The 13,525-nt window shown below is 45.2% G+C and overlaps 1 protein-coding gene across 1 annotated transcript in view; it reads left to right on the top strand.

Moving 5' to 3' along the window:
* ADGRD1 (adhesion G protein-coupled receptor D1) overlaps positions 1–13,525 on the top strand; it is a 113,064-nt gene that overhangs the window by 78,158 nt on the left and 21,381 nt on the right. The window contains exons 17-21 of the mRNA XM_088175854.1: positions 787–898; positions 1,971–2,124; positions 4,323–4,389; positions 5,291–5,357; positions 9,533–9,624. Coding sequence (XP_088031980.1) covers positions 787–898; positions 1,971–2,124; positions 4,323–4,389; positions 5,291–5,357; positions 9,533–9,624 — 492 coding nt within the window. The remainder of the gene's footprint in view (positions 1–786; positions 899–1,970; positions 2,125–4,322; positions 4,390–5,290; positions 5,358–9,532; positions 9,625–13,525) is intronic.

Below are 13,525 nucleotides of genomic sequence, written 5' to 3'. Positions count from 1 at the left end.
CCAGGACTGTTTGTTTTTTAAAGAGAACAGAATTAAAGGCAAGGCCTGAGATGTTCAGATCAATGTTTTTGTTTTCTGTTTCCTATTTCTGGATGAGAACAGAAACACGAGGTCAGCAGACTTCCAGGAAAACCTGTTCTTGTCAGATTTCCAGCTGGTTTTGGAAAAGCCAAGAGAGATAAGTTCAAATGATGTTGAAACCACAGTCAGGTCCCTGTCCAGACAGGCACTGCCCATGTGTAGATGGAGCTATCATTCCTGTGCCCACAAGTTCTATTTGTATAAATCAGATTTGGAACCAATGCCTTTTCACTTCCCCTATTTCCCATACAGGCAAACACCAGCAAAGCAAACCCAGGAGCTCTGGCACAGCGTGGGCTGAGTGGTGCCAGTGCCTGCTGTGAGGAGTGGCTGTGACCCCCTTGGCATCACAGCAGCCTCAGGATCAAACCTTTATTGATATTATATCAAACCCTTTATTCATATTATATCAAACCCTTTATTGATATTTTATCAAACCCTTTATTGATATTTTATCAAACCCTTTATTGATATTACATCAAACCCTTTATTGATATTATATCAAACCTTTATTGATATTCTGCCACCAGCTTTCTCATGTGCAGATCAATCTGCTGGGTACCAGGGGAACCAGTCAGGTACCCTCCATGGAAGGAGGGCTCAGAGGACACCAGGGTGACCCCAGCAATCCCCAAGGGCAGCTCAGTGCCTGCTGCTGCCCCCAGGTGCCCCCAGGGCTGTGTCTGAGCTCTTTCTGTCCCGCAGGTCGGTGAGCACCATGCGGAACCAGCGGTATCACATCCACGCCAACCTGTCCTGTGCTGTGCTGCTGGCCCAGGTGCTGCTGCTCACCAGCTTCCAGCTCAGCCCCTCCACTGTGAGTGCCAGCAGGCGTGGGGGCTCTCTGGGGACAGCTGCCACATGGGGGGACGTTTCTTCCACGTGGGATCTGTTTTTAATCTGCCTTAGATTCCTTAGGCTGCTGGCTGGGCTCTCCAGTTGTCAGCTCTAAGAGCAGCAGGGACAACATCTGGAATGTTCTGCTAAAAGTGGAGTTTCACAAGGGGAACGAGAGACATGCTTGGGTTTAGAGTGTAAAGGCTCAGCTTCTCAGTGCTTTTATACAAGGCCATTTTGCCATATAAGAGTAACTTGTAAGGAATAATTAAGGCAAAAAAACCCCACCAGAACGAGCAGCAACTTTGCTGTGGGTTTTATGTACAAATCTGAAACTAGGCATTATAGAAAATTATATACAGACCAACCTCCTGCTACTTCACTGTGTGTTATTTTTCTGCTGTTTCATGATCCAGATTGTTTGGCTACTCAAAAGTTGGAAATTATCCATTTGACAGAACTAGCCTGTAAGTCAGCTTTGTGTTGCATTTATAGTTTTGTGGTCTAATCTTCTGGTAGAAATCAAAAGGCATTAAAATGGATTTTATAGCCTTATGATAAAATTAACTGGAAAGGCTCTTACAGCTTCTGTCAATAAGCTAATCTGGTTTAATAATATGTCACTGAACTTTGTGAAATACTAAACCACATCCAGACCCCACTTACATGAATTAACCCCAAATTTATTGCTTTTGAATACATGTAGTCCATTGGATTTGCATTAGAATGTCCTTGCACTAGTGCAAGTGAGTCTGCTCAGGAAAGCCTCAGTTTTCATTTTACTGCCAAGTCCCAACGTGTTAATTGTCATTGGAGTGCAAAACCCCAGATCATCAACATAAAGAATGAAATGCCAGCACAGCACAGCTCAGCTCACACCACAAAGGGAATTAACAATTAACATGTGAGGCAGCAAACTTTTAAGACAGGTTTACATCAGTGATTTAACATTTAGCCTGTAAATGTCTATAGAAATAAAAAAAAAATAAAAAGGAAAACCAATGTGACTGTAGCACAAAGAACTAATATATTCCTTTTTACTCTTAATTTAGCTGCCTTGCAAGATATTGGCCATTCTCCTTCATTTTTTCTTCCTGAGTGCGTTTGCATGGATGCTGGTGGAAGGATTTCATCTTTACAGCATGGTGATCAAAGTATTTGGGTCAGAAGAGAGCAAGCACTTGTATTATTATGGAATTGGATGGGGTAAGCATTTAGTAGCTGCTTTCTTTAAGTCTCCTCAGTACAGGACAAGATTATATTCAGAAGCATATTTGGAATTGTCATCTCATGATCACAGTTTGCCTTACTGAGAGCAGGTCTGTTGGACGAGGAAATGCAGAATTTCTGTGACTGCAATCAGCGTTCAAAACGTGGAGTCCTGGAGCTTAATTGCCCTGCAGGGAATGGCAGAACCTCTGCAGGCCAGAGCAGAGCCTCCCTCAGCTACCAAATCAATGGCAGGGCTGGGGGAGGGAATCTCCCTGCACTGCTGGGCTCTGACTCCCACCACGGGATTGTTAAACCAGTGCAATATTCTGTGTGTGTTCTGGAGAGCCCTGCATGGCACATGGGCCCAGAAACGTCCCAGAAATGTCCCAGAAATGTCCCAGAAATGTCCCAGGACTTCCTTGGCTGCTGCTTGTGCCTTGGGATGCTCAGAGTGCACAGAACCCTCAGTGCTGTTAGGGGTGGTTCTGTGACACGGGAATGTCCCAGGCACAACACAGGACAGCCCAGGTGTGGCAGTGGAAGCACAAACTCTGTTATAACGTGTCATGTGTGTGTCATGTGTTATAACATGTCTGTGTGTGTGTGTCATATGTTATAGACATGTCTGTGTTGCACACACGTGTGGGCAGCCAGAAGTGAGTGTTTTCTTGCAGGATTTGCAGCAGAGGAGCCTCCTGCTCTCACAGCCCTGCAGGAGCTGCAGTGGTGCCTCCACACTTGGGAGGAGAGGGAACCTCAGACACTGAGCCAAAGAAGAGGTGTGAGAAAACACAAAAGGAATATCCATCAATCACAGACAATTTCCAAATATGTTAAAATATTCATTGCCTTTCTTCCCCTCCAAATTCATTTGGAGATACAGGCAGAACAATTGTATCAATGATACAGACCTGCTGCAGTCATAATTGAAATATTTAACACCTATTTGGCACCATGCAGATCTGGGTGATAGTAATGCTGTGAAATATATATATATATATCAAGAACTACTTACTTGTCCTTTCTTTTATTATGTCCTTTTTATTTTGTGCTTTTTTCCTCATTCATTTAACAATCTTCCTAGCAGTTGTGTCTAAGGGCCACAGTCCTCTGGTGAGCATGGGATCCCCCAGGCTGAGGGGACAAGCTGCAATTATTAAAGAATGAAAATACTTCCTCCAAAAAATAATATTTCTGCTAGTACTGGAAAACTTTACACAATTTGTGAGGATGATAGTGGTAAAATTAAGCAGAAATCACCTGTCAGAGAATTTTGTAAAACCCTCATGCAGAAACCTGAAGAATTAAAGAGAAAATTGAAACTTTAAGCTATCATGTCTAATACTCTGTCTGGGAACTGTTTATTAAATTCTGTAATATGATAAAAGCTCCAACCTTCCCATTTTATTAACTCATACAGGAATTAGCAGGCAATCATTGAATATTTGAAGGGATGGGTTTTATTGCACTGGGAGCTGCTGGCAGTAAAGCCCTTGCTCCTGTCCAGCTCCTGGCCTGGAATGAGGAGGCACAGCAGGACCTGGCAGGGCTGGGGCCAGAGCAGGACTGTCCCTGAGTAATTAGTGTAATTAGTGTAATTAGTGTAATCTGTGTCATTCCTGTGTCACCAGAACTGCCCCTGTGTTATTTGTGTCATTTGTGTAATCTGTGTTATCTGTGTCATTCCTGTGTCACCACGACTGGAACTGCCTCTGTGTAATTTGTGTAAAATGCATTTACCTGGGGAGAGTGGTTAAATGCATTTACCTGGGGAAGTTGGTTAAATGCATTTACCTGGGGAAGTTGGTTAAATGCATTTACCTGGGGAAGTTGGTTAAATGCATTTACCTGGGGAAAAGTGGTTTAAACCAGGCTGATATTCCTCCACAGTGCCTGGGTAGCAAGAGGCAGAAAGTCCTTGACCCAAGCCCAGGCTAAAAGAGGACCCTGATTGCCAAGGGAATTAGCACTGATTCAGTTTAACAGTTAAACTAGTACTTTATTAAAAAGTCATTTTGTTTGTCTGACATCAGTTGATTAAGACATATTGGATTAAACAGCTGCAGGAGGATGTTAAGTTAGGCTTAATTTGAAAATGAGCAGTTCTGTTCATACAGAATTTAGCAGAACTGGCAGGGATTACTGGAAAATGTACTTTTATTCTAATATTGCCACTGCACTGCCTTTTGCAGGCTGCCCACTGGTGATCTGTGTCATTTCTGCATCCTCCTCCCTGGACAGCTACGGGGAAAGTGGCAAGTGAGTAAGAGGAAACCTCACTGCAGGTGCAGGAAGAGTGAAAATCTGATGTGAGGAAATCTGTAAATGTGTTACAAACTGGGCTGTGGGGCTGCAAGATCCTCCTGAGGAGCAGGGGAGTCTGCAGAGGAATGATTTGTGCTGGTGTATTGTTAAACTCAGGAGCCTCAAGTCTGCTTTGCACAGAGATGATGCACAAATAACTCCTGAGATGTTTTTCCTGCTTTTCACTGAAGAGCTCCTCAGTGAGCTCCCTGCTCAGGGTGGGAAAATTTGCACCAAGATGAGAGTAATAATTGATTAAAGATATTCAATCTTCTGAAGAAAACCGCAGTTACACCTGAAATCTGGGATGGATAATGTCCAAAACTTTAAAAATTAATTTCCTTTGTAATTTAGGAAAAGAAGAGCAAATTTGTCTGAAAGAACACCATGGGATTTAACGCTAAAATCATTTCACCTGTGGTAAACTGGTTCATCTCTTCAGGGCTGTGCTTGCCAGCCCCTTCCCCCCCTCCAGCTCCATCTGTCAGTGAGACAAATCCACCCCAGTGAGACATTTCACAGTGCTCCAGTGGCCCAGGATCCCACACAACACATTGCAAAAATTCAAAATATTCAAATATTGCAAATAAAGCATTTCCTCTCTCCCCTCCTTGCAGTCCAGTGAGCTGGGCTGGGGCAGGGAGGAGTCACTGACTGTGTGACAAATCCAGGTGAGATCCCACCTTGGACCCCCGTGTGAGGGGAAAAGGAGCTTTCTGCTGTCACATCTCCTGCTTTCAGGATTCATCAGTCTTTTTGCACTCTGTTTTAGTTGTTTTACAAGCTGGGTGTTTTTTTAAATTAGTAGCATTATTAATTGAATGACTGTGTGTGTCCTCTGTGGTTTCCCCTGCAGCTGCTGGCTGTCCCTGGAGAACGGAGCAATCTGGGCTTTCGTGGCACCAGCCCTGTTTGTCATCCTGGTAGGTACAGGCTCAGGGCTGAGCTGGGACAGGTGACAGCTGTCACCCCCACGGCTGCCCCACAGCCCTGTCCCCACCGTGCTCAGGGCTTTGTTCTTCTTCCCTGGGTTTGGTCTGCGTCAGGCAGGGCAGGTAGGGCAGGGATGTTCAGGTGGCTTTGCTGGGCTCAGGTTGTTCAGGTCAGGGCTGTCCAGGTGAGTTTGCTGGGCTCAGGTAGGGCAGGTTGTTCAGGTCAGGGCTGTCCAGGTGGCTTTGCTGGGCTCAGGTTGTTCAGGTCAGGGCTGTCCAGGTGAGTTTGCTGGGCTCAGGTAGGGCAGGTTGGGCAGGGCTATCCAGGTGGCTTTGCTGGGCTCAGGTAGGGCAGGTCAGGGCTGTCCAGGTGGCTTTGCTGGGCTCAGGTTGTTCAGGTCAGGGCTGTCCAGGTGAGTTTGCTGGGCTCAGGTTGTTCAGGTCAGGGCTGTCCAGGTGGCTTTGCTGGGCTCAGGTAGGGCAGGTCAGGGCTGTCCAGGTGGCTTTGCTGGGTTCCAGCTCTGATGAACCTTTCCAGGGAAAGTGCAGGGTCACAGCTCAGCCGTGCTGCACACTCTCTCCTCAGCAGGTAATGCTGCTCACACCTTAAACTGCAGTGAGCTGTAATTTCCCCACGGGGGGCTCAGGAGTCAGGAGTGTTTGCAGAGACCTGTGCCAGGCCAGCACCTCCTCTGTTTCTGGTATTTTATTATCAGGTTACCTGCAGTGTTTTCTGTGATGTCAGACTGAGAGCCTGGAGCTGCATGACCAGTGAAACCAGGTCACCTCTACACTTCACCTCCACTTTCAGAGGCATGGACATTTAAAAAAAAGCACAGGGAGACTTGCCCAGATTTCATCACACAGAAACCCCCCCAAACCCTGCTCCCAAGCCAAAGGGAGGAGCATATCCCTAAATACATAACTAAAGTTTACCCCTGCATACCTCTGTGACTATCTGGCAAGCAGAAGGTGCACCCTGAACTTCTGTATGTGAGTTTACATTCAGGGGTATGTAGATGTTGATGGTGGGAGAGCAATTAAAATCTAATATTCATAACTCCCCTCCTCACATCAGCAATTAAAATCTAATATTCATAACTCCCCTCCCCACATCAGCAATTAAAATCTAATATTCATAACTCCCCTCCCCACATCAGCAATTAAAATCTAATATTCATAACTCCCCTCCCCACATCAGCACTTGCTTTCTGGCCATTGTTGAGCACCAAAGGAGGGAATGAGACACAGTCAGAGGCACCAAACCTTTCCAGGCTGCTGTCCACGGGTGCTGGTAACCAAAGCACACCCGGTGGTGAAATGCTCCCTCACCTGGGCAAGCACAATTCACATGTGCAGCTGCTTGGCAGAGAAACTGAGTTTAATTGTCTGGCTCTAACTTATGATATATAACTGCTATTTGTGCAGCTCAAATTGTGTTCTTGCAGGGATACAAATACTTTCAGAAAGAGAAAGAGTGAGCTCACGAGGTTGATCCACGTAGAGCAATTTGTTAAATATTCTAAACCCAGCTCTGCCCAAAATAGCAGCAAGTGAGCTGACAAATTACCTCCCTGGGCATTGGATATTGCAGCTGAAAAATGTGTTAGTGCCTATGGGGAAATAACAGGCTAAACAGTGCCTGGTGTGTGTGCATGTCTGCCTGTGTTCTTTAAATAACAAATCAGCCACCAGTTGCATAAACTAGCATTTAAGTCTGAAAATACTTCTCAAAAAGCAGTTTTTGACCACTTTGATCCACGGTGTCTCTGCCAAGAGAAAGGATTATGCTGTGAGGAGAACTGGGGGGTTGCTCCTTCCAAGTCCCACTCCCCAGGGCCAGGCAATGCAGGATCCAAGGAGCCTGGGCTCGCTGATGTGGGGGGAGTGTGGCTGGGGAACAGCTCACACACACTTTCCTGGGCAGTAATTCACAGACCCTCCCAGCCCTGTAGAGATTCCCACACCAAATCTGCTCCTTCCTTGGGCTTTCAGTCCTGGGATGTGATGAAGGAAATATTTCCTTCCATATGCAGGACTTTTGGCTTCTACCTATGCCTTAAGGTTTTAAGATTCCTCTCCCCCACACCCCAAACCACAACACACAACCTCTACATCATCCTCTGAAAGCAGCTTCACAAAAAATCCTTGCCATTAATTTAAGCTCAGCCCAAGCTGCCCTGGGACGTGTCTTCAGTGGGAAAAAAACCTCACTTGGACAAAGCACCTGAATTTTTGACACAAGGCATTAGAAATCCTGGCAGGAGGCTTTGTTTGCCACCAGCCCTGCTGTGTTTGCATGGAATGAAGGGAATTGTGTGGAAAGCATCCGTGGGCATGGGCAGGGAGGGAGGGGGGGATGCTGGGCTGGGCTGCAAGGCCTCTGACTGCTTTCCTGGAAATTGCTGCTTTCCTGGAAATTGCTGCTTTCCTGGGGGTACCAAATCAAAGGAGTTACAGAAGTCATTGACAAAATGTGGTTTGGTAGGAATAGGGAAAACGATCCCAAGGCCATTGAATTTCACCTCTCATCTCTGTAAAGCTCATTGAACCACAAGTGCACTCAGTTATTGAGGAGCTGGCAGTTCCACAGGATCCCCTCTGCATAAATTCAAGGGCCATGGCAAAAATGAACTCTTACAGATCTGCTCTGCTTCTACAGCAGGTCATGATCTGCCCCTAGAAACCTAAAATTAAGAAGGGGTCAGAAGATTTGGAAAAAATAAAAAACATTAAGGAAATAATTATAATTAAATTTAAACATCTTTAATTCACCCTCTCATCCTCAGAATTAGAATATTTATGTCAAAGTAGAGGATGATTATTGAGTTAGTAGCAGCTCTTTTTTTGAAGTTTTCTCTTTCTTTTTGTTCTGCAGTTCAGGATGGTTTTGTTCTACCTTTGTTCCTGAGGCTTTGTAGCTGATGTGCAGCTTTGGACAGGAAGGAGGAAATTTCACCTTCACATTGTCTACCTTTTTTTTTCTTTAAACCCAAGGTCTTTGCACAGCAAGACAGTCTTTGCCACATTTCCTTTAAGTGGTAAAGATTTTCTTCTTCCTTCACCTGTGGCTCCAGCACAAACTTTCTTTTGTCCAACATTTTCAGTGTTGGTCTTTTCAAGATTTCCTGCTTTTCTGTTGGGAATTCTTTTCATTTTATTGATGTTTCTGCTGGACCTGACATCAAAAAGAGTGGAGCCTTTTGAAGAGCAGAGTTCAGCTTTAGCATATTTTTCCCATTGCTCCTTTCAAAGAGTCTTGTGGCTAAATTGCAAGCAGGCTTTGGTGGGAAGCAGGAGCTGAGCAGCCTGAGCAGAGGGGCCCTGCCAGGTCTGGGCACCTGAGCACAAACCCAGAGAGCTGCAGTCCCTGCTGAGGGAGCTCCTGCAGCTGTCAGCTATTCACAACAAGGCAATTTCCTCACAATTTACTCATAATGAGGGTATTTCTTCACTATTTATTCACAACAAGGGTATTTCTTCACTATTTACTCACAATTAGGGTATTTATTCACAATAAGGATATTTCTTCACAATTTATTCACAATAAGGGTATTTCTTCACAACTTATTCACAACAAGGGTATTTATTCACAATTTACTCACAATAAGGCTATTTATTCACAATTTATTCACAATGAGGGTATTTATTCACAACAAGGGTATTTCTTCACTACCAGGTTATTTATTTGTGTACTGGGGACCCTGAGCACCTGGGCTGGGAGGCACCAGGCCAGGCTTTCCCCACAAAGGCAAAGGTGCAGCAGGAGCTTCCCTTGTGGGGTGGAAATCCCTGACACCAGCCCAGCCCTGCCCAAACTGCTGCTGCCACTTGTCTTGGCAAACCAAGGCAGCCCAGCAGCTCCAGTTTGCTGCTGTGTTTGGGCAGCCCAGCAGCCCCAGTTTGCTGCTGTGTTTGGGCAGCCCAGCAGCCCCAGTTTGCTGCTGTGTTTGGGCAGCCCAGCAGCTCCAGTTTGCTGCTGTGTTTGGGCAGCCCAGCAGCCCCAGTTTGCTGCTTTGCTGCTGTGTTTGGGCAGCCCAGCAGCTCCAGTTTGCTGCTTTGCTGCTGTGTTTGGGCAGCCCAGCAGCCCCAGTTTGCTGCTTTGCTGCTGTGTTTGGGCAGCCCAGGCTTTCCCTGACCCTGCCCTGCTCCTGTCTCTCCTCCAGGTGAACATTGGCATCCTGGTCGCTGTCACAAGAGTCATCTCCAGGATCAGTGCAGACAACTACAAGGTCCATGGAGATGCCAATGCCTTCAAGTAAGTTTTTCCCCGTGGAAATGTGAGGAACAATCTCCCTGGAGCAATGTTACCCCGTGCACTGCTCCTCTTCAGCAAAAGTCAGACCTGTGCAAGGCATCCCCACAGCCAGGCAAGCTGAGTTTTATCAGAGCTCTGCAGGGTGAATCCTGTGCTCTGCACCAGCTGAAATGTTTCCCTGCCTGCTGCAGCCTCCAGCTCTTGGTGATTCATTATTTTCCCTTTTATTACTGAGACTTTCCCCTTCCTGCTCTAGTCAAAGCTGAATTTCACAGAGCATCATGAATCTGTCCTGGGTTATTGCAACTCCTCTCTTTTCTGAGGACAGGCCCTGTTTCTAGCCCCAGCTCAGGACAATATTTAGGCACAGGATTATCTTCAAGACTCTCCTGACACTGCAAAGCACACAGATTACACTGCATTTAAATGTGTGCCTAAATTCAAGCAGATCTTTGTGTCAGTGCCTTGAACCTCTTGGGGTGGTGGCCTCAGAGTGAATCATCTCTAAAATAGCACTGACAGGTCTGCAGGGGAAATGTAAGGCAGACACAAAGCAGAATAAACAAATTCTGATTTCTGAAATATAGACAGATTACATGTGTGTAGCTAAGAAGATAATTTAATATATGGAGGCTAAATGAAGATGCTGAATATTCCATTTTGTATCTCCTAAAGATGCTTTAGTCCAAATAGAGAAATGACACAGTAAATAAATAAAAGAATATGGAGCTTAGATGGAAGAAGAATGTGATGATGGCTTGTGTTCAATGGTTCTGAGGCACAAGTTATTGCATGATAAGGATTTGGTGCCACTGCTCTGAAATGCTATCATAAAGAATAATTTTTATGCTTGGATTACTTATGTAATTTTAAAAATGTCATTAAGTTTTAAATATTGGTGACAGTTACCTAATTCAAGTTAGTTTAGTTATTGTACACTTATCCAACAGGAAAAGAAAAGCAGTAAATAAGTCTGCAGAAAAATCAATAAGATAATTACACTGTAGTGAAATGAGAAGCCTGGGAATTAAAATGACTCTTTCAGGTTTGGCTGAGTTCCTGTGACCTTCAGAAATACAAAAGAAATATAGAAACTTAGGAAGCAAATAACTGTAGATTGTCAATGGCAATTTTTATGCACTATTAGAAGTATGAAGACAAAGACACCTCCAGAAGTACAAGAGGAGCTACAGGGGTTGCTCCATGTACTTGAATATTTTATTCTATTGCAAGGAAAGGATTCAATGCACGCTGTTCCCTCCACACTAACACAAATTATTTATTTTTTAACTGAGTGTGCCCATAAGTAAATCGATTTATGAATGGGCTGGGAATAAGATGTGATGCCTTTAATGAGCAGTTCTTAGCCCAGATATGATCAGCTGCAGGTTTGGAATGGTGTAACTCTGCACTGAAAATGAGATTTTTCCAGGTGCCCTGGAGAAGCAAAGCTCTTTGTGCCAAGCCTTTTTCACAGACAGTTTCAGGGTTTGATCTAACAAAAGTTACAGGGAGAAAAGTGGAGGAAAATGATTATCAGAGGGCTGATGGATCTGAATACTTGAACCATGAAGTTATTAAGTGGAAATATGCTCTGATAGAACAGCTTTCCTCACAGAACTGAATTAAGTAAATACAGTACAATAGAAGGCAAACAGAACAAGGAGAATAGTTCTGTGGATATTCCAGAAATGGGTCCTCCAAGGAAGTTTGAAATGAGAAGAGCATAAACACAAGTTCAGATCTTGGGAAGTGTTTATGGCCTGGTTTAACACAGCAGTGAGGCCTGGTGAATTGGAGTTTGATGTACAGAGGATGCCATGGAGAAAGTAACTGGTCTATTGGAAACAAAGATAATTATAAAGCCTGTTTGTCTGGTGTGAAATCCTTCTGTGTATTTTCCACAAAATGAGAGCAAAAAGCAAAGCAGGTGCAGGGGAAATGTTTCTCCTGGCACAATCCCTGCTCCCAGCACTGCAGGCTCTGACTGAGCAGGTGACAGGAGGGGAAAGCACAGCAGGAGCAGGGACAAACAGGGAATCCAGAGAGCCTGAGGGGCTCTGTGGTTTCTGTGAGCAAGGACTGCGAGGCAGCTTCAGAATCTCCAGGTTCTGGCTTAGGGAGGGGTCCCTAAGCTGCAGAATGCTTTGTGTGCCCCGAGCCTCTAATACAGGGCTGGCAGGCATCCCTGGGCACTGCAGCTCACTGGAATTCACTGTGGGCAAGGCTGGGCTGTGTCAGGAGCCTTTACCAAACCCTTCTCACGACCCCAGGGCTGCATTAAACTGGCACAGCGTGGTTTGGTGGGGCAGGAAAGCTCTGGCACCCCTGTGGGATGTGGAGAAGGAGAAGTGGCTCCTCTGGAGCTGTGCTTGTGGTTTCAGAGAGCCAAAGGCACAAAACGAGAGCTGAGGGCAAGGAGCTGTGCAGGGGAACCTGCTCAGCCCCATAAACTTGAGACAGAAGCAAAGAGGGAGTTCAAACCCAAGCAGTCTGAACATGGCAGCAGGTTCCACTGCCCTGGCTCCTGCTCAGCCTCTGCTGCCAAAATAAATTCCATTGGTGCTGGCAGCCTGCATGGGACAGCACCTGCCTGGCTCTGTGTCCCCTCATCCTGAGCTCAGCAGAGCTGGCACCACGTCCCTGGGCTCCTGGCCCTGCAGGAATGGCTCCTGGCCCTGCAGGAATGGCTCCTGGTCCCTGCAGGAATGGCTCCTGGTGCATTTGGTCTCTGTTCAAGGTTCCTCTCCCTGCCCTAAAGCTCTGATCTCCCCAGGGCACAGGGAAGCCCAGGCTCACTGGCTGCACTCAATGTGCCCTTACCTGAGCAGAGATCACCTCAGAGATCCTGAGAACAAACAAAATGTGCATTTTGAGAATCCAGGGCCCCACTCAGAAAGGACATTTATTGCTAGAGGAGTGCTAGTGCTGCAGCACCTTTAGTTTCTGAAAAATGAAGTTCCTTGGCAATGCAAGTGGATGTTACCAACAAGGCTTGTTTCTCTTGGCAACAAACAGCAATAATGATGTAATTATTTAGAGAAATTGTTCCTGATTTTCCATAAGGCAGCAGGGCCCCTCAGACTCTGCCCCAAACGTGACAGCAGGACAGGCACCAGAGCCTGGCAAACTGCAGGGTAAAAGCCAAAAGCTGTGAACAAAACTCCTTCTAGTGTCATAAAATTAGTTTATCATTCATCTTCCCCACTCCCATTTCCCCCAGAACAAAGTGCAGCTGCTGGTTTATGGATCTGCTCAGGTCAGGTGTCACCTGTCACACAGCACACCCTGCTGAACCTGGTTCTGCTGCCCCTGCTGTGCTCATGGTTTGTTTAAAGTCAATAAAAATACTGCCCTCAAATGCATTGAAGAAGCAACATAAAAGACTAAGCTTTTATGATATATAAACTGCAAAATACCCAATAATTTAAGGCAAAATCAGTGCAATTAAACAGTTTATGATCAGAGACACTAATTAAAGCATAATAGACTCCTGTGACAGGCTGAACTGAAAGTATTTGGTCACTGGAGTAATTTTCCTGTGTGTGTGAAAATAGCTACATTTTTAGTGTCTGAAACTTTAACTCTGCAAGAGCAGTTTACTGGAAAGAGCTGAGCAAAGAATTATTATCATCTCCTATTTATTACTTGAATTTACTTAAGAACATGATTTTGTATTGTTTTTGAAGCATATCCAACACATGCATAGAATAAGAACTTTCCCTTTAGTTGTGATTGATTATTCTTGAACCTTTTATCAGAGGATTAGCTATTGACTCTCAGCAAAATAATTTTGAGCAATAATTCAGTTGTGGCTTAATGAGAATGTTTTGCATCCAGGGAACAGATTTTCTGCCAAAAAGCTAATTTAAATGTTTCAGTTTATGGAATGCTGGATCTA

Source organism: Sturnus vulgaris, chromosome 19 (genome assembly GCF_052056855.1).
Source record: "Sturnus vulgaris isolate bStuVul1 chromosome 19, bStuVul1.hap1, whole genome shotgun sequence".
NCBI classification, from domain to species: domain Eukaryota; kingdom Metazoa; phylum Chordata; class Aves; order Passeriformes; family Sturnidae; genus Sturnus; species Sturnus vulgaris.
The sequence above is the reverse complement of the archived record's forward strand: the minus strand, read 5'-3'. Positions and strand labels throughout refer to the sequence as shown.